Below are 25,440 nucleotides of genomic sequence, written 5' to 3' on the forward strand. Positions count from 1 at the left end.
TCATCCAATTATAAAATAATATATATTTTTTTAAAGATTTATTTATTTTTATGACAAAGTGAGATAGACAGAGAGGAGGAGAGACAGAGAGGAAGATCTTCTGTTGATTCACTCCTCAAGCAGCCACAACGGCCAGAGCTGAGTGAACCTGAAGCCAGGAGCCAGGAGCTTCTTCGGATCTCCCACATGGGTGCAGGGTCCCAAGGCTTTGGGCCGTCCTCTACCGCTCTCCCAGGCCACAGGCAGAAAGCTAGATGAGAAGAGGAGCCGCCAGGATTAGAACTGCTGCTCATATGGGATCCTGGCAGGTTCAAGGCGAGGACTTTAACCAATACGCTACTGCGCTGGGCCCCCCCCCCCAATTTTTTTTTAATGTTTTGTTTCCTAACATTATTTCTCTTGCTTTAGCTTAAATTCTTTACTAGACACTATAGTAAATATCGCCTTCAACTAAACCAGAGCAGTGAAATCCAATTTTAATTGTTTTTTCAATTTTAAATAGTTTTTCTTTTGTTACAGTTAAAGAAGTTATTATCTATTTAAGTGTATACTGCAAAACATACGTTAAATGAAACTCAGTTTTAGTACCACACTGAGCCTAGTGTGGTAACAGTTTACAATAAGTCTATGCTAAATTGCTTACCATTCTTTCAAAATTCTTTTCATGGATTTGATATTTTTTATTAGCCTTGAGAATGCTTCTAAGATTGACAATGATAAAGGTCAATTTCATGATTAAAGTCAAAGAACATGTGATGTATGTTCTAAAGATATTATACAAAAGAACATTATATTAAAAAAATAAAAATCCTTGCCAAAACTGTTGATCAGAATTTAGACTGCAATATTTGTAAGTGGGGCTAATCTGTTAGTTCTACATATTTTAAGTGATGTTTCACAGAATATTGTTTAGATACATTCTAATGGCATCGTATGTTCATATTTTTAGATCATGAACTACCTGGCACAGGGCAAAGTTGCCAACACCCTGTGCATTTGTCTTAAACCAACCTGTGGAGCATGTCCTGTAATTCTATGATTTTAATCCCTTTTGCTTTTTACTTAACATTAGAACCTAGGCACTCATTAACTGTGTTCCTAAAACAAAAAACTGCAACCAATACCTCAGTCTCAAGTATGTGGTTCCTAAAATGTTGTAAAATATATTTAATCCTTACTAATTTCCACTGAATAATACCTGACAATTTTCCAGAGCCTTCGGTCGAAAATGTTTAGATTTATGTAAATGTTTAGATTTAGCCAAATCAGATTTCGTGAGCAAGGATTCTATCAGGAAAATCAGCCAAAATAATTAATGTAAATTTAATCACTTTGTATTATATAATTTTGCACTCAAAAAGTTATATCTAGCTATTGAACATATTTTAATAATTTAAATAAATATGATGAATAATTGATTTTTTTACCTTGCTGAGAATGCTAAATCCAACTGTGTTCCTTCAATCTCAGAAAGGTTGACCACAGCGTGGCTTTAACAGGTTTAAAAGGTGGATTAACCTATTAACTAAGTACTTAACACTCAGTTTTGAAGTATTTAGATTTTCATTGTGCTGATAGTAAAGCTGGAAACGTGGCTATACTCTTCATAGAGTAACCTTTTCTAAAAGCAGCATTTGTGGGGTTGCTGTAATTATATAATTATCTAAGTGTAATTTTATAAACCCTCAGAAATACCAGGTTAGGTATCACTGAGATGGGAAGCGCAGGTTTGGTTCCTGAAAGCGGTGTGAGCTCCTTTTCAGGAGGTGGCATTGTGCCATGTTCACTCCTGCTGGGATGACAATGCCAGTTCAGAAACCTCACGTGAACACGGTCATTAACAGCCTCCTCCCGCCGGGACCAAGTCAAGTGAACCCTGATAATGAGAAAGCCATCTCGGACTTGACACAATTTAAAGAATGCAGGCTCTGTGTTCCAAGTATGTTTTGACACATAGTAATCTATGATATAGTGATCTTATTTTTAAAAATATATATGATGTAATATAAAAATAGTATATGTATACTAATGTATACATATACATTAGTATATGTAGCTGTTAATTTTTTAAAAAACAATTTGTTGGAAAGTCAGATATACAGAGAAAAGGAGAGACAGAGAGAAACATCTTCCATTGACTGGTTCACTCCCTAAGTGGCCACAATGGCCAGAGTTGAGCCTATTTGAAGCCAGGAGATGGTTCAGGGTCTCTCAAATGGGTGCAGGGTCCCAAACTTTGGGCCGTCCTCTACTGCTTTCCCAGGCCACAAGCAGGGAGCTGGATGGGAAGTGGGGCTGGTGGAATTAGAACCGGCACCCATATCAGCACATGCAAGGTGAGGACTTTAGCTACGAGGCTATTGTGGGGCCCTACATGATTCATTTTCATGAACAAATATTATTTAGTCATTTATAATTCAGTCATTTATAATTTATTCATTATACTGCAGGATATGGGGGAGGGGGAAATCAAGATTCTGACGCTATGGAGTTGTGTGCTAATCCTCTGTATGTGGAGCCAGCAACCCAGATGGGTTCCAATCCAGCTCCCTGCTAATGGTCTGAGAAATCAGTGGAGGACGGCCCTAAGCCTTGGGCTCCTGCACCCATGTGGGAGACCTGGAAGAAGCTCCTAGTTCCCAGCTTCAGACCAAACCAGTTCTGGCTGTTGCAGCCACTTGAGCAATGAATCAGAAGAGAGATCTCTTTGTCTTTCAAATAAAACATAAATCTTTTAGAATAGGAGAGGGAGAGAGAGGGGGAGAGAGAGAGAGAGACTGTTTTTGTATACTCTGTATCTCTTAAAATACCTGTAATAGCCAGGGCTGGGCCAGGCTGAGGCCAGGGACCAGGAACTCCACCCGTCTCCACTGTGGGTGCGAAGAACTGTTTGTTTGTTTGTTTGAGCCAATAGTTTCTGCCTGGTTGAGCTGGGATTCCCTCCCAGGTCCTGCCAGGTCAGGTGCTAAGCATCCCAAGCAGTGGCTTAACCAGTTGCAGCACAATGTCCAACAACCATAGCATTTCTGATAACAGGTTTAGGAGTGTGTTTGTTTCAAAAGCTACACGTGCATGGAGTTGTCTTATTGTTTAATTAGATTTCATATAGAAATGTTAGAATTTAGTTTTGTGAACGCTTTTTCAATTTTTAAAGCTTGTGTTTATAGTATATAAACTAGAGCATGTCTAATTTAGCTGACTGGATCTGGCCGATAGAGATCAAACAGAAAACAACTGGTATTTTTATCGACAAGTGAAATTCTGTTTACTGCAAGAAAGCTTTGCCTTCAATACATTCTGTGCTTATGAAAGGAAACTCCATAATCTACAGTGATAGATGCAGCTGTAACAATAAATCACTTAAAATGTTGTCAAAATGGAAAGAGTCGTGATGCAGAAAGAGGAAAATACAATCACACTCGTTGCTAAATAAAAGATTGCACAGGGGCTTAAAGTAAAAATGATTCCTCATCCCCAGAGCTTGCAATTAATTTCTCCCATATTCAAGCTCTCTACCAACATAGCGTGTCACAGACATGCAAGCTGTGCTGTATGGATATCTTTCCACATCTACGTAAGAAGGCACGCTCGCCTCCCACTGGAACTTGAAAACTGCTTTTTCAAATATCATTTTGAAGAAGGGTTTCTTTAAACAGTCTTTCCAAGAGAGTATTTCGTTTATGTAAGTATAAATGTGCTGTGTAACTATAAATGCATGGGTTAAGTGTCATGAAAATGGTATTTATTTTTACATTGAGACTATGAAAACCCTGACACGGTAATCACTATTTTAACTTAGGGCAGCGAGGTAGGTTTGGCCGTAAGTATTGAGTATCCCACTATGTTCAGATGGCTAGTCAAATGCAGACAAAAACACCCTAGCGTGAGACAGCATCAAGCGTACTTAATTTGGGTAAAAGACCTACAGTCGTAAGCGGCTTTAGCGATGGCTTTTGCTGCGTTCTTCTGAATATCAGGAACCGTCGAACTTTCTGCAAACGAGAGGAACTTTTGCAGACCGCCCGTCTGCTGAATCAGCACCCTGGTGTCCACGTCTTCCAGGCAGTTGGCCATCACCGAGAGTGCTTCTGTGTGAAGGTCGTTCAAGTCCTAACAGGGAAGGCAAGCAAGACTTCAGAGGGATGGATGGAAGGGAACTGACAGCCCCGGACTTTGTTCAGACAGAGGCCTGAAGAGGCAGAAGCTCCGTTCATCACCTCTCCTCTTTTCTCGTTCTCCTCACTCTCAAATTCGTGATAGATCAAAGTTAAATGCCGTTGAGGAAGCTTCCGATAATGGTTGTTAAATGAAACTGCCCAAACAGCCTTTCACATAAAACAATTCTCACATCTAGAGGAAAAGAAAAAAAAAATTTTTTTTCTTAAAGCAGACAGAACCTGGAGGTTCTTTTTAAGCCGTGCAAAAGGGCAAGTATTGTGAAGTATTGGGTACCTAATGTATTTCTCAAACCCCCCAAAAGAATGAAAAACATCAGGTTTGCCTACAACCGCTAGAAATTCAAAGGAGGGATACTCAGTGTGAGGGAAAGAGAATGGATGGCCCTTAGTCACAGCAGTCCACAAAGAGCTGCTTCTGATGAGGGACTCACTTCACAGCCCCAAACTATAGCAGTGGGCCCAAGTTCATGCCACTCCCGGGTCTCAGCATTTCCCCTTGCATTTCCCCAAGGCGTTTCATTAATCCTACTGACTTACTAGCAAAATGTTTGCTTTCTATGCTCGGCTGGTCCAGAGGATCTTACCTCCCAGGGGAGGGACACTTCCACACCAGCAATAGCTACAGTGAGTCCCTTGAACTTCAAACTGCTGCCTGAGTGCTTTGTTCTTCTCGTGTCTCTTAACCAGTAAGTAAGGGATATTGCGCAAAGAGGTGTTGAATTGCTTCATCACAATTGAAGGAAGACTGTGTGTAAAACAAGAGTTCCCATAGGGAACCTCCTAAAGCGACCGTACCCTATGACCAAAGTTGGTGGAGACCGGCCTGACTCTCGATCCAAGACCACAAGTGGCCCGGATCGTCAAGAAACAAAGTTATGCTCACACGGCAGCCATAAGTGATGGTGGTGCTTCCTGAGGGCACAAGGAGTGGAAGAAGGTAACGGTGATCGCCAACCACGACCATGGATTATTGACAGAGCTGAGGTCTACCTCTCACCGACGCTTCTTTATTTTGCAATGAATTTGTTTGTCTGTACACATGTTTGCGTACGTTTTCCTATGCTTTTCCCATGATATGAATGATAACTCATGTAATACGAGATGTATTAATTTTATGTTGATGATTTTTATTTCCTGAACATCAAGGAGAATAAACATCATCCAAGGACTTCACATTGCTTTTTGTGAAACCGATGGATTTTTCATTGCACAGAGATGTTATATAATGGTAGAGCAGAAGTTTTGCCTGAATATTAAGAATGATTTAAGGGGTAGGCTTGTGATAAATGCCGTGACAACTTAGCTAGGTCGCAGTATCTCTGCTATCTGACCAAGCATTATTCCAGATGTTTCCATGAAGACAGACTTCCAGTGAGATTAATATTTAGATTTGCAGACTGGATAAATCAGATTACTGCCCATAACTTGGACACATTCCGTTTTACTAGACCGAAAGATTTCATAGAAACACACTGAATTCCATATAAATAGAGACAATTCTCCCGATCCTTCGCCTTGGCATTTCCCTGATTCTGCAGTTGGCTGCTTTTTTGGCCCCCAATCTACTCTGAAGATTCTGCACCTGCCAAACCATTATAATTGTGCAAGCCAATTCTTTAAAATAATATACTCTTTCATATATATTTTACTAATATCTAATTTAACTTATCAACTTAACTAATTTAACTTATCATAATAGGGGCAAAGAATTTGAAATCCATGTGCTACCATTTCACTATAGAATTAAGAAATTGGACACTTTTTTCTTTCTCTTTCTTTCTTCTTCTTCTTCTTCTTCTCTTCTTCTTCCTTCTTTCCTTCTCTTTCTTCCTTTCTTCTTTCTTCCTTTCTTCTTCTTTCCTTTCTTTTCTTTCTTTCTTTCTCTTTCTTTCTTTCTTCTTCTTTCTTTCTCTTCTTCTTCTTCTTTCTTTCTTTCTTTCTTCTTCCTCTTCCTTCTTCCTCTCTCTTCTTTCTTTCTTTCTCTCTTTCTTTCTTTCTTCCTTTCTTCCTTCCTTCCTTCCTTCCTTTCTTTCTCCTTCCTTTCTTTCTTTCTTTCTTCCTTTCTTCCTTCCTTCCTTCCTTCCTCTCTTTCTTTCTTTCTTTCTTCCTTCCTTCCTTCCTTCCTTCCTTCCTTTCTTTCCTTCCTTTCTTTCTTCCTTCCTTCCTTTCCTTCCTTTCCTTCCTTCTTCTTCTCTCCTCCTTCCTTTCTTTCTTTCTTTCTTTCTTTCTTCCATTCTTTCTTTCTGTTTTCTGATACAGTTGTAAAGCCTCTGGGATTTTCCCCTGCTCTAGTATCCCTCTGCCTACCGATCTCCTCTGTAGTATTGCACTAGTCGAGTTCTGGACCGTCTAAGTCCATCATTCTGCTGTTTCAGTGTGCCCTCACACTGTAGATTTCCACAATGACAGAATCCAGGATCCTAACCAAAACACTTCAAGTCGACTAAATGGCATCCATTAAACAGCATGACTGTTTCTGTAAGAGAACTAAGAAGAGACATTGCAAATTCTAAAGGAGTGTCATTCATACCTAAAAGGCTTGGAAACAACTATGGAAATTCAGATCCAATATTGCTCAAAATGTGCTTAGAATGTGAATTAAACTTTATTCCCTAGTTGGAATAACAAAACTTAGAAGATTAAATTCCAGCGTTTCAGGATACTTGGAGGAAGATCTACACAAGAATCAAAGTATCGTAAATGTTTTAAGTCAGGATATTTTTTAACAGCCTCGGGTATAGCTCTGACTCAGTCAGGCTAACTTAATATAAATTGCTTAGTCTTATGTTCGATGCTAATGTAGTTGGTCTTATGCTAAAACATAGTAACAGTTCCTTGAAAATTTACAATTCTTATAACAATATTCAGGAAAGATGTATTTGCTCAAAGAGAACTGAATGGACGATGTGAATACCTTACTTTCTAGGATCTTAATCAGTTGCTCCAGTCCTTGATTGTCTCTCAGCATTACTCGGGACTCTTTGTCATTTGTGATGACACCCAAGGTCTTCAGAGCCAACAGCTGAATCACCGGGTAGTCGGACTTCAAGAGAGCTAACATTGGAGGGATGGCATTCAGGTCTTGAAGTGTAATCCGACATTGAAAATCCTGCCACGAGATACAAAGGACCAATCAGCAACGCTCCAAGATAAAAGACTTTCTGAAGAATGAAGAAATACTGTTCTCCAGCAAAGCATATGAGTAGTTTTAATTTTCTCAACTTCTGTTTCAAGCTACTTCCAAAATATTGAAAACAAAAAGGAGGAAATCCTCAACTGACAAAACCAATATTTATATTTTAACCATGCAGACCCTGTCAACAACAGGAAACACACATGATCTGTGACTTTTGTGGTGTCTGTCTTCGTAGCGTGAAATGAGGGTCTCAATTCTTAATTATCTTCATTCAAAAGGATTGTTTGTGAGGTACCTGTGTGCATGCCACGTGGCTAACAGGTCATATGCATGCGAATTGATAGGCAGTTTAGTTCAGCTACATGGTTATTTTATTTAAAAATATTATTTTATTAGATGATATAAAAATATCTGGAAGATAAATAGGATAACGTGATGTATCTTAATATGAATAACTTTGTTTTACTTTGTTGTTTTCCTTCACGGCACAACAGGCAGCGACTCCATGCCATTTCCTCTTTCATTATGTAGATGTCAGAATCCGTACACCACCCTCAGTCTTCCATAATAAAGTAAATTAACTCGCAGGTCATTATTTATAGTAAGCATCTATGTTTCTTTCTGCTTCACAAAGAGGACTTTTTTTTGTTCACAATTAGGTTAGTGCAAAAAGAACCAGTTTTCCCTATAGGATACTAGCACCGCTGGGGAAGGATCGGTTTGCTACCCCACTGTCCCAGCCCCTAGATGTGTGATTATCAAGACTTTTACAATATCAAAGGATCATTATAATCTAGAAAACTTGTTCTATGTGTTAATAATTCTGTGTTACTATTTGGAGTGTAGGGGTCGATTGTAGAGAGAGAGCAATGGAAAAAGCCATGAAGTCCAAAAACTTTTGATTACTAAATCATGACATTTTAAATAGTAATCTAGTAAATTCAAAACAAAAGGTGGAAAAGATTGTTTATGATTTAGCTTTCTTCTAGCCATCCTTCAGCTCACATGTGATCTTAAGTTTCCTTTAAATGAACAAAAACATTAGTTAGCTAGTAACAGGTTGAACTGGGTCCCCTCGTAACATGCATGGAGGCTCTGACCTCAGTTCCACTAAAGACACAATCAAGTCAGGATGAGGACATCCTGGATGGGCTTGGGCTTCCAGAGAGAGGCCCGGAGGGGGCGGGCACAGTGCTGGCATACACAGCACTCCTGACGATGTGGTGACAACCACCAGAAACCATCAAGAGGTAGGAAGGATTCCACTCCGTGTCAGAGGGACCACATTCCTGTCCACACCATTGTTTACAACCTTGAACTTCCAGAACTGTGACTGCGGTTTGAAGCCATCCAGTTTGTGTTACTTTTGTTGTCAAAGGTAATTGTTATTAGCTAGTGCTTCTGTTACTAAGAGCTGTGGAAGTGATGCTTTTCGTTTCTGCATGGTAAAAATGTATTTTTGATGCTATCAAGAGTCTTTTCAAATGGTGTTTTTGTGGGATCAGCACTGGGATATTGTGGCACAGTGAGCTGAGCCACTGCTTGCAATGCCGGCATCCCATTTGAAAGCTCAGGTTTCAACCAGCCCTGGCTATTGTGGCCCTGCGGTGAGTGAACCATCAGAGACAAGATCTCCTTCCCTCTATTTTTCCTTCTTTCTCTGACAATCAACCCTTCAATAAATAAATACATTTTCTTATATTTTCAGCTGATACAATGCTTATCGAATGTGCATAGTAATGGTTAGGGAAGAGGAGCAGGGAGAAGCAGAGCAGTGTTTCAAAATGTCACGAGGCTGTTGGGTGGTAGGGTGAGGGTACGGCATGTTGAATTGGGTCTGTGTTATCATGACCAATGTGCTGAGGTTGCCACAATAACAGAACTATAGGCTTCTCAGCTTCGGCATGAATGCTAGCCTTCCCTTTCAGAAAAAAAACACATTTCATCCAGTCCGACTCCACCTTAATTTGCATGCTATTTTATCCTTTTAAAATAGAAATACATTTCTCAGATCTTTTTCATGGGAGACAATCGCTTTGGAAATGTGATGTTTGGAACATATTTACACTAAACTTGCATGGTTTAAAAGTATTAAATAGAAATTAAACACTAAGCTCAGAGAAATGAATTCCCGGTGTCACACAGCAAAGTGAAGAGACAATGGCTCCCAGTAGCCTCGTACAAATTAGCTGCACAAACAGAAGCAAGAAACTGCGGACCTGGTGATCCTGTTGGTATGACTCTACACTGAACAACGAGGCTTGATAAAAAATTAAACAGGCACGTCCAATGAGCTGCAGTGTATGGAACCTGATCTAAATGGTTTAACCGGGCCCGGCGCGGTGGCGCAGTGGTTAAGGTCCTCGCCTTGCACGCCCGGGATCCCATACGGGCGCCAGTTCTATCCCGGCAGCCCCACTTCCCATTCAGCTCCCTGCCTGTGGCCCGGGAAAGCAGCAGAGGACGGCCCAAAGCCTTGGGACCCTGCACCCATGTGGGAGACCTGGAAGAGGCTCCTGGCTTCGGATCGGCATAGCATCGGCCGTTGCGCTCACTTGGGGAGTGAATCATGGGACGGAAGATCTTCCTCTCTGTCTCTCCTCTCTGTATATCCGCCTTTCCAATTAAAAAAATAATAATAAAAATAAATCTTTAAATGGTTCCACATTAGTAAATGTTTCCCTTCATTATAGGAAGGATGAGTTGGATTTATTATAGGAAGAAAAGTGGGCTACGGTGTGTGCACTGATATGATGAAAGGTGACCACCTGCAGTGACGTGAGAGCTCCGTGCCCTCTGTCATGTCTCCTGACTTGTCTTAGAAGTTTATCCTGCTTGCTAATTCCGGGGTATACCTTCTGTAATACATCAATTAACGTAAGTAAAATGATAAGATAATAAAGAATATTTACAAAGTCTGTGGATAACTGCTTCCATTAAGGTATTGTTAAGTTGTTAGATATGATTATGTCTTACACATTTAAAAAAATCTCATTTTTAGCGATGTATGCTGAAATATCTCTATGATATGAAATGACATAAATTGTTTTATAATAATTGACGAAGCTAGATATATAGGTGAAAGAAAATTACTGTGTTAATATATACTGAATCGGATTATGAAATGTTTATTTTAGGTTCGTACTTATGTTGCAAAAAAACTCAGTTTATACTTGAAAGCTTAAGTGAACAACATTTTAGAAAAAAGAGAGAGCAACAAAAAAGGGGTTTTGTAAGACGGACAGGTTTTTAAGTGTTTTCTTCTTAGAATTGGGAGAAACGTCTGATGTCATCTTTTGTCCAAACACTTTGCACGAATGCTTCTTACCTGCACCAAGTTGTAAAGGCTCTCGATGGAGTTCTTCTGAACGTCGGGGTCCGGGCTGTTCAGCAGTCTGATGAGCGGCTCTAACCCACCATGCTCACAAATTTGCACTTTCCCTGTGTACTCCACTGACATGTTTGCCAGACAAAGACTGGCAAATTCATGGTTAACCACGTCTTCTGTACACACACACAAACGAGAAAGACAAGCACGTGAAACACTTACTCAACCACTGCTGTTGAAATACGCTTTGAAAACTAAAGCACTGCAAATTTCACCTGCAGGTTTCTAAGTTCAAAGCAGAAATAAGTTCAAAATTGACAGACTCTGCAATGATCATTTCATGAACTCTTTTCAATAAGCTATCAAATGTAAAAAAAAAAAATAAACAAGCTCTACTTTAAAAACACATAAAGGATATGAAATTACCTTCTGGAGCGAGCTGGGAAATAACAGAATCCATGACATCTAACTCCCTTAACAATTTCTTAACATCATCTACACAGGGAAAAACAGAACATTCATGTTTATTATTGTTATGAATAAATGCAACATGCATTAGACAGCACTACTGGGATAGGTAATACCGTGATCTACTTTGGCAGTTAGGGAAACTGAGGCTCCAAGCGTGTGAAGTGATGGCCCAGGCTCCACGCCCAGGTAGTTCCTTGACAATTAGACTATAACACCTTTCAAAATACTAAAAGGTATAGACATGAAAGAATAAGTTGTGCCTAGATCAAATTCAAGTCAAGCTACTGTGTCCTAACAGTTGTTTATTTTATAATAATTCATTTTCTGCTTTTTTGGAGGGTATTTTTAAATTTTGATTTTAATAGAACTTACACAACGCAAATAAAATTATCTCCGCATATTTCAATGAATACATATTGATTGATCACTTTGTTTAATAGCTCAATGATGATTCCAGTTCACTGGGACACAATTGGTGACAAAACTGGCCAATTTATTATTCTGCCAGATTTGTTCTCGGCCATAGATCTCGTGCCTTGCAGTGTTTGCTTCAACCCAGCCTGGCATAACCCATCAGCCAGCTTGACCTTTGCTATCAGATGCTATAGCCCTGCCTGGCATAGCATGGCCAACACCCAGACCAAACTTTCACTGGTCAATGCTGCAACCTAGCCCTGCCCAGGCTGCCCCATCCCTGCCTTTCATGCAAACCAGTTGGAATGACAGCCTTGCCTGCCTCAGCATGGCCACACCCCATCCTGGCTATCATACATGCCAGTGTGCTATGGTTTGGCCTGGTCCTGCCTGATCAGCCCCTACAGAGCCAACCCACATACCTGCCGACAAGTGAAGCAGCCCTGCCCTGTCTGATCAACATCCAACCCTGACATAAGTGCTCACCAGCAGCCCACCAGGAAGTTCCCCAATCAGGCCCACTCCCAGACCAGATCTCACATGTGACAATGAGTGCTAAGCCCTTACCTGGCAGCCTGTTCCCTAGTGTCAGCCTTTATATGTGCTGGTGGATGTTGTGACCTGGCCTGCCTCACATGCAATTCTTGGGTGTGCAGGCAGATGCTGAAGTCTAGACCAGACTGGCCTGTTCCCAACCCCAGTTCCTACAAGTGTTGGTGAGTTCCATAGTCATACTTAGTTTAGCCTGTCACCACCCAACCCTTGAACAAAACAGCTGGTATGGCAGTCCTACAGGAGTGGGACCATGATCGCCTACAGAATCTGCTCCTCCCAGACCTGCTGCTTTCGTGAACTGGAAAGTGTCATGACCCAGTCCAACACAGTCCACTGCCTGCCCCGACACTCACTGGTGAGTAGAGCCCTGCCAGGCAGTCTCCCAGCTATGGCTTTTGTGTGCACTGGTAAGCAACAGCTGATACCAATGAGTCCAGCTTAGGTCTCCCACATGGGTGGGTGTATTGGTTTGGTCCCACTCAGGTACCACTCAGTCTCACACCCCCCCCCCCATTTATCTGGCAAGTGTAATAGCCAGGTTGGTGGAAGTCCCCCAAAGTCACTCCTCACCTGTCATGTTCTCCCTCAGCTGTCCCTTCTCCCACACATCTCCAGACCTACTTCTCTGAACAACCCATAATCCTCTGCCAGATCCTCTGGTGGTGTGCAGTGCCATCTGGGACCCTGTCTGCCTATCCAGCCCCCACTCATGTGGGGGTCCACTGTCTATTGCCAGCCCGGCATTTGTCCCTCATATATCTTAAAAATAGGCTACTATGCTGGTGCACTGGTAGTTAACACAAATTTGGCATTAATCAGGTCCAGAATGCCCACCGGCTGTCAGCTGCTTTTCTCTCAACAGTGTTACACCCTGCCTAGGTGCAATGCCGCTGGGGTGACATCCAAAATTTTAAGTGGTTTCAGAACTGTTAAAATCTTCACTTCCTAGAGTTTCTTCATAATAATTTGATTTTTAAAATAACTTCTCCTATTTACGGTAGTTTAACCCACAACAACTAAGACAGAAATCAACCCAGTGTCTACCAGCGGATGATTGGATGGAGCAGGTATGGTGCGGAATCACCATGGATTCAGAAAAATGAAATCCTGTCTTTTGTAACACAATGGAGTCAACTACAAACCATCTCACTTAGTGAAATGACAGAGTCCCCCAAAGATAAATAGCATATGTTTTCCTTGATCTCTAATGAGTAATGCACAGACTTGCTTTGTGAAAAAAAACCTGATGAGTAATTTAGATGTCTATCTTGAAAGACCCGCACAGACACAGCTCAGTTAAGTCTAGCAAAACAACCACAGAAGAGTGTCTTTTTGCAATTGCAAAAGGGAACTAGTGTTCCCATAGGAATCCTTTGTGCCTGCCACTCTGTTGCAACATCAGATTCATCCACCATGAACACTGACATCAATGAGTACATGAAAAACCCAAGATAAAGGTTTCTAAAAACCCATCAGATATCTTAAGATTGTCCAATGATTATAGTTTAACTGTGTATCTGTTATGATCATTCATTGCATATTAGGCTGAAAATGTGACCTTCACGTAGAGATCCAATAATAATTAGTTACTCATTTTTTTTGTTCAATGTTTTCTTGCATGAAGAATAAACAGCGAATAACATGGTTCTATAAGCATTTCTAAAGCAATTGGGGATTTATTTTTGCTTTATCAATATCATCAGATACTTCAAATACAAAGCAAACCAGATATTTCCAACAATGGTTTTTTACTTTTATCGAATTTCTGAATCAAAATAAACTTCTAGCTATTATTTGATAGGCTGGAGTTTTGGCGTGTAGATTAAGCCATAGCCTACAGGTTGGTATCCCATATGATTGCTGATTTGAGTCTTTTTTTAAAGATTTATTTATTTTTATTGGACAGACAGATATACAGAGAGGAGAGACAAAGATCTTCCAACCATTGGTTCACTCCTCAAGTGGCCTCAACAGCCACAGCTGAGCTAATTTGAAACCAGCAGGCAGGAGCCAGGAGCCAGGGGCTTCTTCCCATCTCCTACACGGGTGCAGGGTCCCAATGCTTTGCGCCATGCTTTACTGCTTTCCCAGGCCTCCAGCAGAGATCAGGATGGCAAGTGGCGCAGCCAGGACACAAAGTGGCATCCATATGGGACCAAGCCTATACAATTCTTTATTACGCATTTTCTTGATGTCTTCCTCAGTTACCTCTGAGGCTGACAAAAGCTTCTGCTCCTCTGAGGTGAGTCTTCAGTAATACTGCTTGTATATCTGTCTATTCTTTTTCTCTGGGTCATTGCTATTTTGGTTAGCAGATTCTTCTCCTTAGGGCTGGTTTCTAAGCTGTGCTGCTCACTGGTCTGCAGGTCAATTTTACTGATTGCGTTTGGTACCCAGTTCTTCACTTGCAATCACTTGTGCCTCTCCCTGTGTTAAGCTTCCACCATGGTCTCCGTAGCCCAGCTCCTGGCTCATCACTCTCCAGCCCTTGTCACTCTGCACTGTGGCTACATCCTGGTAACACAGGCTAAACCCAACTCCCGGCTCCAGCAATGTCCAAGATTAAGGATACACCAGCTGCCCTAAATCACTGGATGCTGGTCTTGATGGAACCTGCTGAAGGTCACCAGTACCTACTTTTTCTTAGAAACCGTAGGATGCCAAGTTGGTACAGATTTCCATGTGAGATCAGTGTAGTGTGCTCAGCTGGAACTGATTGTGCTTCTGGCTTAGTACTTGCACAGCTGTTTTCACTCTGGTCCCTCAGCCTTTGCTGCAGTGTGCAAAATAGTGCCTGAAGTCTTCTGGCTTAGTTGCATGCCCCTCTGGTCCTGTAACCTTTGTCACAGTGCATAAGCTGGTGTCTGACATGGCACTGGTGGGGTTTTGAGTCTGCTGGCTTCTAGGTCTGGGAGTCACCCAGAACTATTTTGCTTGGAACCCGTAGGATACCAAATTGGTACTGATTTCCCTGTAAGACCAATGCAATGCCCTGAGCCAGATGTGATTTCACTCCTGGTTCAGCACATGTGCAGCTCATTGCTGTCCCTTTGGTCCCCTCAGCCTCTGTCACAATGCATAAAATGGTCCCTGATTGCCCCGACTTAATGCGTGTGAGCTCATTGCAGGCTTTGCCACAGTACACAATGACAGCCAACGTAGCACGTTAGCATGTTTTTGTTTTTGATTGTAAAGTCAGTATGATAGTACTGCAGTTATTACATAGGTGATTCCTGAGATGAACTTACAAGTGATTCATAATACAAATGTCTACTGCCTTATTTATTTATTTATTTATTCTGTCTCTGTTGTCTCACATGTATACAGACTAGCACTTAACTCATAAGGCTTACATTATTTGGTACCTATTTAGAATAACGTCTGGCATACTGTAAGTGCTATGAACGAGTATCATTAACACAATCTAGCTGGTAGGACATGTCTGCATTATCCTGCTGCCAGAATGTTCCACGAGCCCTTGTACTACAGCAAAGCCACCACGAACACTCCTGAAAATCGCTGCTGTCTCCTAAGCATCTCAAAGAACTCTAGCTACGCCAGACACTGCAAGAGTCTGCATCGGACACTGCAAGAGTCTGTATCGGACACTGCAGGAGTCTGTATCGGACACTGCAAGAGTCTGCATCGGACACTGCAAGAGTCTGCATCGGACACTGCAAGAGTCTGCATCGGACACTGCAAGTCTGTATCGGACACTGCAGGAGTCTGTATCGGAGAATATATTGCACAGATGTGACACCAAATTCCCTTTTTTTTCTTCTTTCCATCCTCTGGTGTCTCCTTCTGAACACCACAGAATAAGAAAGAATGTCTCTCGTCATACAGAGACCAGAGCTTTTGTAGTGGTAGGGTTGGGGATAGCACAAAGAAGGGGAAGCAAAATACTTTTTTTCTACTAGACTATGATAAAGGGGGAAAGTATGATTTTTAGCCATGGTTGGTAATAGAGACACATATGTATGGCTGGAAATCTGAGTTTCATAGAATTCAGTATCATTTAAGATTTATTATAAGTTCAAGATCTTTTTTTGGGTGACTCCTAAACTGTCCTAATGATGTAGGGAATATGAACTACGTGCAGAAAGTATATCCTGTTAAGTTAAAGACTATAATGGTACGATTTTGGAAAAACTGATACCTCAACAGATATGAGTATGCTTTAATTAATATCATTACATATCAGATTAAAATATTCCAAGTAACTAATAGCTCTGATTTAAGGAATAAATGCACATTTAAATTTATTTTTGGAAAAAACACAGTTTCACTATGAAATATATATGAAGGGAAACTCAAGTTTAGGTAAAAAAATTATTTTTTAAAACAGTGGTTCTCCCAATTGGTAAGGTTGGTGCAAAACCTCCTCTAAAACTTTCATATAATTTTTAAGTTAAAATATCCTGTAAAATATGAAAGTGCATGATTTTGTATTTGACTGATTTCATATTTTTGTCATATTGAGGTTAGTCTAGACAATGCAGAAACGCATCTTTTAAGTTTAAATGGACAGTTATTCCACAAGATCGGTACTTACTGTTAGAAGTCAAGATGCCAAATATCATAGTAGCATTCCGTTTTACGATTTTGTCCTCGTGGATCAGCAGTTTAGTTAAAGGCTCCACAGCTCCAAGTTCAAGGAGAGTTGCTTTATTTTCTTCACCTGACATCACAGTAAAATTAAATCATACATGGATACCACCCAACTTCATCAGCACTCTTTGTGTCATTCTAATTTCTTACCTGCCATGTTCCTTTCGTGGTCTTCTTTGTGCCCCCTCTGATTCTCTAACAAGCTGGCTTCCTCTCTTCCTGACATGGGCTTTCTCTGCCCCATCACTTTTGTTTCTGGTGGTTTTTTTTTTTTAACATTCATTTTACTTTATTTTTTAATTGGAAAGGCAGATACACAAATAAAAGGAGATACAAAGAGAAAGATCTTCCATCTGCTGGTTCACTCCCCAGTGACCCCAATGGCCAGAGCTGAGCCAATCTGAAGCCAGGAGCCAGGAGCCAGGAGCTTCTTCCGGGTCTCCCTCGCAGGTGCAGGGTCCCAAGGCTTTGGGCCATCCTAGACTGCTTTCCCAGGCCACAGGCAGGGAGCTGAAAGGGAGGTGGAGCATCCCAGACACAAACTGGTGCCAACATGGGATCCTGGTGCTTGCAAGGCGAGGATTTAGCCATTGAGCCATCTCACTGGACCCATAGAGTATATTCATATTGATGATAATTAATCCATTGTAATGGATTTTAATAGTTTATACATTCAGCTTCTAAAGGAAATCGTATTAAGATTTATTAAGGCTGTTACTTAAAATGCATAACTGTTTGTGTGTATGTTTTTCCACATAGCTATCATTTTGTTTCTATTGTCATCAACAATTGATGCACATTCCTGTTGGGCCCCATGCTTGTCAGAATCTGATGATGCCAGTGCTTCAAACTTTAGCCATTCTAATGGAAAACGTAGCATCACTTCCTTCTTGTTGTAATTTTTGTTTCCTTAATAGCATGTGATGTGGGGTACGTTTCCACATGCTTATTCAACATATCTAAATCTTTGGTGATATTTATGTTTAATATCTGCTTTATGAGTTCACTTGTTAGGTTTTTTTTTTTTTTACCGCTTTTGTTTATTGGGACGTTGTCCATGTTTGTCCTTGGAACTGGTAGGTGCTATGATTTTTCTCTGTCTTGAGTGCATCCACATCAGTGTAGACTCATGGAAGTCCATTTCTTCGGGCTATGATCCAACATCATTTATTTGCTTGCTGAAGTTGTTCCAGCTTTGATCCTGGAAGTTCTTATAGTTACCACAACGGTAAAACTGAAATACAATCTTCACCTTGGCTATTGGAATTGCTTACTAAGGCATTCCTTAAGGTTAAGTTAGGCACTTAGGGGGATATATTACTTTCAGGATTGCATTGAATAATCTGATTGTATGAAATACTAAATCTGAGAGGAAACAATCCATTATATATGACGATTCTGACAAAAAAAAATTAATGAAAAAGAAAGATAAGCTGAAAAAAAATCCATACCTTTTAAAGCAAATTTGTAAATAGCTTCACATGCTTTTGCCAAAATTTCCTCTTCGGGAGAATTGAGCATCAGCACCACAGTTGCTGCATTTTTGCTCTCAATCATCAATGGATCAAACTGCAATGCAGAAAGAAAACTCAGCAGGTGTGCAAGGCAGCTTTAAAGTTTAGATGAGAACCATGCTGTCTTAAAGCTTAAACAGAATGCAATATTGAAAAATCTCATATGCCTATGCCATACTTGTACTGTTATGTCTTATCATAACAATATCTGGTAAGAAAAACAATTGACAGTTCCATGGTTTCTGTGGTATAATCGGAAGAGCAAAATGTTTTGGAATGCAAAAATACCTAGTTTTTCAAGTTAACCAGGTGGAATCAAATAGCATATCCCAAAGTGCCTCGAATGTCAGTTTCCTTTACTGTGTGGTGGGAACAATACTACACAGATCATGCCTTTAAAGCACTCAGCACAGAGCAGATGTAGAGTAGCTGCTTATTAATGATATATGCTTCTGAAAATCTTAGCTGACAAGAACCCTGATTCCTGGATGTATACCAGTATGCATATATATTGGTGCTCTGACAATCCAAATAATCAACAGTAGACTTTCTAGACTGTAGGAATTGTATGTTGTGGTAAAAAAAAAATGCAATAGAAAAAGCATGCAAAATAATATGAAACTTGCAACATGGGAAAATGAATTACAATGTAACAAAAAGCATAGAAATCTAAGAAATTCAGCATCTTGCAATTAAAGCTGGAGAATTGATGTGTAGTTAAAGTGAAAAATTAAATTTCCATGCAATTAATATGTAATTATATAAATTACATATAAATTGCTACTTAAAAATACCATATGTTCCCTGCTTTGAGAATTAGATGAGATTAAATAAAGGTTTCAAATACACCCAAAAATGAGATTTCTGGGAAATAAATGAAGAAAGAAATCTTCATTTATAGGAGGTTTTTTTATTCCTGGATATTTAAAATATCTAGGAATAAATTTAACCAAGGAAGTGAAGATCTGTAATATGAAAAATTACAAAACTTTGATCAAAGAAGTTCAAGAAGATACAAAATAGGAAGACAGTTCATATTTGTGGAGTGTGAGAATATTGTTAAACCATTGATAATATCCAAAGCTGTCTGTCTACGTGTTCATTGTGACTTATATCAAAATAGCAATGAGATTTTTAATGAACTACAGAAAGCAATGTCAAAGTTTGTATGCAACCACAAAATACTTTAAACAGCCATGCTATCCTGAGCAGAATCATGCTAGACTTCAAAAAGTACTACAAACCTATAGTAAGCAAAACAGCACAGCACTGGCAGAAAAACAGCCCCAGCTTGACTACATCAAACTGAAAAGCTTCTGAGCAGAAAAGGAAATAATAAACATAACAAAACAGACACCCTACACAATGCCAGACAATACTAGCAAAGTGATCAACTTTCAAAATATATAAAAAACTCAACAGCAAACAGACACATCAACCAATGTCAAATGACCTTAATAGATATTTCTCAAAAAAGAGGCCATTCAAATGGCCAAAGGAGCAGGAAAAAAATGCTCAAAATCATTAACAATCAGGAAGATACTAACAAAACCACAATGAAATTGCTAAAATGGTTACTAGAAAAAAACACAGAACTTGAAGCAGGCTGGTAAGGATACAGAGACGGCGCAATTGTCACACTATTGGTGAGAATGCGCATGAGCACAGCCATGGTACAGGGTATGGTTTTTGATGATTAGCATATGATTCGTCAATCCCAGTACTGAGTACGAATACAAGTGAGACAAAACAAGTATGTTGAAGAGACACCTGCGCTAAAATGTTGTGGCAGCAAGATCCACAGCTGCAGATGAATCGGCAAATCAATATGATATATATCCACAACGAAAGAGCCACAGAAAGAATTTCTGTCGTGGAACTGGATGACACTTTGTCACATGAAATAAATCATGCGCACAAAGTCTGATCTCTCTTACGTGAAGAGATGAACCTGATACCAACGACTTACGGAGCAGAGCCTGTGAGAGCCTGTAGGCTGAGCCTGTTGCCACGGCCTTAGACCAGCCACCTTGCTGTGGGAGAGGGGAGTTGGAAAGATGGTGGCTAATGAGTGCAGGCATAAAGTTGGGGAGCGCAGTAGGATACTGTGGTTTGTCAACAGTGACCGAATATTTCGAAATAGGTGCTAGGATCTTAAAGCTCCAATACAGAGAAAGTACATGTATGAAGTAATGTTTGTACATGAATAAAGTAACTCTGCATTATCACACACTCTAGACACATATTTAAATACACATTGTAACCCATATACACACACAATTACTATAAGTTACTTAAAATCTCTTTAACTTTTTTTAAAATGCTGTGAAAGTTGAGTTAAAAGCCAATCATGAAAACAACCAAATTGGGTGCAAATGATCTAACATTCCTGAATAGATATTACCAGACTGAATAAAAAGCTCACATATAAATTATCCTTGAAAAAACTCACTTAATAGAAATACCCACATAAAACAGAAAAGGTGGAAATCATGCAAACATTAATCATAACAAACTTGCAGTCCCTTTGTCAGATAAAACACACTGCACTAATTGGACTAAACATTAATAAGCAAAAAATTCAAACGTAATAATAAAAAAAGGTTCATTTTAGGAAGAACATGTTTCTAAATTAGTTAGCAAATTACATAACTTATGAAATAAATGAAGAAAAATGGTACTATACAATGACATTAAAAAATCAATGAAATACTCAGATACAAGTTTTGCAAAATTAAAAACAATGCAAGATGGTTGAATGGTGAGGAAATGCATTGATCTTAGTCAGATGAGGCAGGGGGAGAGAGGGAGACAGAGAGAGACTAGAGAACAGAACAGACACTCTGGGACAGACACACTGTGTGGCCAGCTGCACGGTTGAAAAGTACCATCTCCCCAAGTCCACATGAGAGTGATGCACTGCATCACCCACTTCTGGCACCTTTAACTGAGGGAGAACTCCTCGGCCCCTCACTGATTTTACTCTCACTTGGAGTTTTGACTGGAGTCTGAGTGCATTTACATGGCTCCAAAAAGGAAAGACACATTGCCTTTATTTCTGCAAAGCATCAGATCCAATTGGCTCTGTAGACACACAACTGCCGTCTGATCCAGTGATAGCAGAAGTGACCGGAACCAGAATCGGAGCCACTTACAGAATGGAGAGCATGCCCCATTCACGGTGCAGCTCTGAGAGTTCTGGACACTCACAGTGGAGCTGCGTTCACTCCCTACAGGATCTTGAGCGGACTCCCCTCAGCTTCTTCCAGGCAGTACTAGCAGAAGCCCATAAAACATGGACCCAAAGTAAGGGAGTTGCTTCAGTACTTCCCAGCTTAGGGTGCCAACAGCCCCAGTCACACATTCTAGCAAAATCTTTGTGCATTATTAGACAACTGACATTAGCTTTTTCTGTGTTTTACGATACCAAGACTCTTGCTGATCCTCCACTCCACCCATTTGCATCACTCTGCTTCTCCCAGACCTGGCTTCCGCTCTGGGCAATATGGGTGATGATCTCACTGTACATTTAGAAATACAGCGATCACTGCTAGGTTCCTCAAAGCTCCTGGAATCTATCTGATGGGACCTAGGGATGAGGCCGCCTACCCTCTACCTTCCCAGACACATACCTGCCAGTGAGAAATCTCTTACATGCCTTGTCATCATCTTGCGGGATTGGAACAGGATTTTATTTATATCCCCTAGTTCCAGGATTAGTGCTGTTCATGTCATATGCCCCAGCACAATTACCCTCTATCATCAGGACCTGAGAACTGCCCAAGCACATGACATACACCTAGACCTGTCGTTACTACCCTAAGTCCCAGGTGAATCATGCTTGCAGTGAACTAGGCAAACTGCACCACACACACACCTGACTACCACACACTAAGTGTGACTAACACCGACTTCTTAGGGTCTCACAATACACACATTATGAAGCCCGCAGTCACCTCCAAGACACAAACCGCTAGACCACTGTCACTTATAAATACAGCCAACAATGATTAAAGCGTAAAGAAATCACTCAGATCACTTTGGTTTCATCTACAGAAAACCAAAGCAACACGTCAACTGACACCCTTCATTCCATCAAAATCATGAACTCTGACAATAAACCTATTCCAAGAAGAAGGCGGCAACAAAACAAACTGTTAGCCAGACTAACAAGCAAAAAAGAAAAATAATTACTTTGTGTTCATATTAACAGCAATGAAATTTGGCAGCAAAATGTGCAGTAATGCAAACCTACAATGTACTGAAAAATTAAGTGGGATTCTGCAGCATTTTAGTGGTACATCTGAAGAAAAGTAGCCAGACTGGCAAAACCAGGTCACTCTCAGTCACTATTTGTGACTACGATGACTTCTGGGGTCTGAGATGCAGGAATTGGAGTGATTCTAAGTAGCTCCGATCCATCATATACCAAGCACCAAATAACTTCAACTTCAATTCAATAATGGAAAGCGTTAGGATGCTGCAATGTTTACTTGAGGAAAGCATCTTGGAAGTGCTGAAAGATTTTGGCCTAAGCATACGCTTCTTGAATAAGACACTAGACGCACAGGCTGAAGCCAGGAGACCATAAGGCAATCCAGGCACACAAGAATGGCAGGGACCTGATTACTTACATAATCACTGCTGTTTCTCGGCGTATGAATTAGCAGGAGGCTTGGAGGAGGAGCTGAGACTGGACTCTAACCCTGGCACACTCACATGGCATGCAGGCGTCCCAACTGGTGTCTTAATCACTAAGCCAGATGTCTACCCCCAAAACAACTATTTACTAACTTGGGCATGAATGTAGCATTAAATGGAAACACTTAAGAATTGCTCTCCGGTTCTGATAATTAGAAATGACAACCTGGTAAATGTTTGGTTTACGTAATGCCAGATTTCCGTGACTTACCCGTAATCAGTCTATGGACTTAGGGCACCATGTGGATTTCTATACATCCTGCTATACCATTTGAGCAATTTATTTTAAAAACCAATATTAAAGTGCTAGCATTACAATCATCAACTTACCACATCCTTCGGAGAAGGCTCTACTTCCTTTTTAATTTTTTTACCCATCCTGGAAAAAAGATAAAGACACAAAGGATGATTTGGGCAATATGTGTACAAATCTCCCAGACACTATCATTCTTTGGAGGAAGTGTATTTCCTGATTTTCATTTATACATGATAGAAGACAATGCAGCAACTGCAGAAATTTTTACCCATGTAAGGATATGGTACCTACATCCCTACGTTCAGATCTATAGTTTTAAAAACCTGGTGATCTGATTTTCAGCATTCACCTTGGTCTCCAATCTTGATTACCAAATTTTACTCACATGACAGAAATTTGCTATCATACTTTTATTCTACTTATGTTGGGATTGGGATGAGATATAGAATAATTCTGAGATCTGCAAGAATACCCTATAGAAGGCAGGGACAGTGATTCACTCTCTTCCCAAATGCGTGCAATGGTCAGTGGGCTAAATCTGGGATCCAGGAATTCCGTGTCTTCCAGGTGAATGGCAGGAACCAATTGCTTGAGCTATCACCGTTCCTTTCTGGGGTCTGTCTCAGCAAGAAGCTGGGATCTAGAGCCTGAAGCCTTCCAAAGTGGCATGTGACATCTTAACTAGAAATTAATGACTGGGCTAGACATGGTCTGATCACAGTTTCTGGAATTATGTTTGGCACTGGTGCAATCTCAGGATACTTTTTGCTTCACATAAATACGTTTTTCACAAAACCTGAGTAGACAATCTTTACAGAGAATACAATGTCAAGGTTAACTCAAAATGCTTTGAAAGAGTCAAAAGCAACTGCTATCATTGGATATGCTAATCAGAATTTACGAGGAATATTTGTCGGAGTCGAAAATGGGGAAGGATGAAAAGAGAGAGGGGAACCCTTATGCCTTCAAAACTGCATCATAAAAATAACTTTAAAAATAATAAAAATAAATAAAACAGGAAAGAATTTAACACTTAGAGATCTGCAGATTCACAGACTCTGGTGGGGAAATCTGAAGGACCTTTTTGTCTTCAGGTGACTCCAGACCACACGCATTTGAAGAGCTCTGAGAGTCGGGGAAAGCTTCTTCAGTGGTATACTACCTTGCAATAGACGCAACATGCTAAGATGTATGAAAGTTCCCTATTAAATATCACTTTCATCATAAAAGGATTGAAATTTGTATTTTAAAATGCCAACAATCGGTGTGTACATTTGGGAATTCTTGCAATGCAAGCTGAGAAAATTGTTTTCAAATGTAATGGTAAATTTGATATATTTATACGATGGATTTATTTGAAAGTTAGTTACAGAAAGAGAGGGAGAAGGACGGAGGAGAAAAAAGAGAGATCTTCTCCCTGCTGCCTTACTTCCCAGTGGCCGCAATAGCCAGGGTTAGGCCAAGCAGAAGGAAGGAGCCACGGGCTTTACCCATGACGCAACCATTGAATAGCAGCACAGTGTTTATTTAACATCGGCTTTTCCATCCTTCCCACAGCTCAACCATCTTTCACAACAAGCAAATGAAAAATGCACAGGTCCTAAGCATCACGCCTAAAATATTTTAGACAGACGCATAGAAACTATTTTGGGCAAATGAGATTCTATCACATAATGATTCTTCAGGAATAAATAAGATCATAGATTTTATAACTAATCCCAAGATTTAACAACTTTTACTTAAAAAATAATTCTATAATATTTGAGAAAGTAGTTCAGTTACACTTGCATCTAATTGTCATTTACCAACGATTTCTTCCTATTCCAGAATAGTGCCTTCGAGTGGCTGCATGATCGGGAGTGCAGAGGCTGGAGCTGCTTAGCGAACAGAACTTGCAATAGCGGAGTTGGTGCCAGGGAATCCTGCGACACCAGAAGCGCTGTGTGTTTTATCGCTGTGTTGGGTCTAACAGGCAAGATGGAGACAGGAACTCGCTGATACAAGACAGATGCAAGGAGCTCTTGAGATGAAGCTGTGTTTCTTACAAGAGCAGTGCATTGCATTGTAAAGGATTTGGAGACCAAAAAGTACAAGCCATAAAAGTCCTTCCTGGGTAAGCTTAGGAAAGTGCCATTTTTATGCGGTTCTGTGTGTGTGTGTGCGTTCGGAGTCACTGTGCCATCGGTCCTCTTTTCTATCCCTTATTCTCACCTTCTTGCTTTGGAATCATTTCCCTAACAAATCCTGAAACGATGCGACAAACTATTGAATCCTAA

The 25,440-nt window shown here is 40.3% G+C and overlaps 1 protein-coding gene across 3 annotated transcripts in view; it reads right to left on the reverse strand.

The window, feature by feature from the left end:
• The window catches only part of ARMC3 (armadillo repeat containing 3), a 41,646-nt gene extending 18,360 nt beyond the window's left edge, over positions 1–23,286 (reverse strand). For all 3 annotated transcript variants that reach the window (XM_040975657.1, XM_040975660.1, XM_040975659.1), the window contains exons 1-7: positions 23,239–23,286; positions 18,145–18,262; positions 16,638–16,763; positions 11,069–11,137; positions 10,643–10,818; positions 7,093–7,287; positions 3,927–4,110 (exon numbers count right to left, since the gene is read on the reverse strand). In XM_040975657.1, the coding sequence (XP_040831591.1) occupies positions 3,927–4,110; positions 7,093–7,287; positions 10,643–10,818; positions 11,069–11,137; positions 16,638–16,763; positions 18,145–18,262; positions 23,239–23,286 (916 nt within the window). The remainder of the gene's footprint in view (positions 1–3,926; positions 4,111–7,092; positions 7,288–10,642; positions 10,819–11,068; positions 11,138–16,637; positions 16,764–18,144; positions 18,263–23,238) is intronic.
• Positions 23,287–25,440: the final 2,154 nt, after the last annotated feature.

The sequence above is a fragment of the Ochotona curzoniae genome, unplaced genomic scaffold, assembly GCF_017591425.1.
Source record: "Ochotona curzoniae isolate NIBS_2020 unplaced genomic scaffold, NIBS_Ocur_1.0 contig_2688, whole genome shotgun sequence".
NCBI lineage: Eukaryota > Metazoa > Chordata > Mammalia > Lagomorpha > Ochotonidae > Ochotona > Ochotona curzoniae.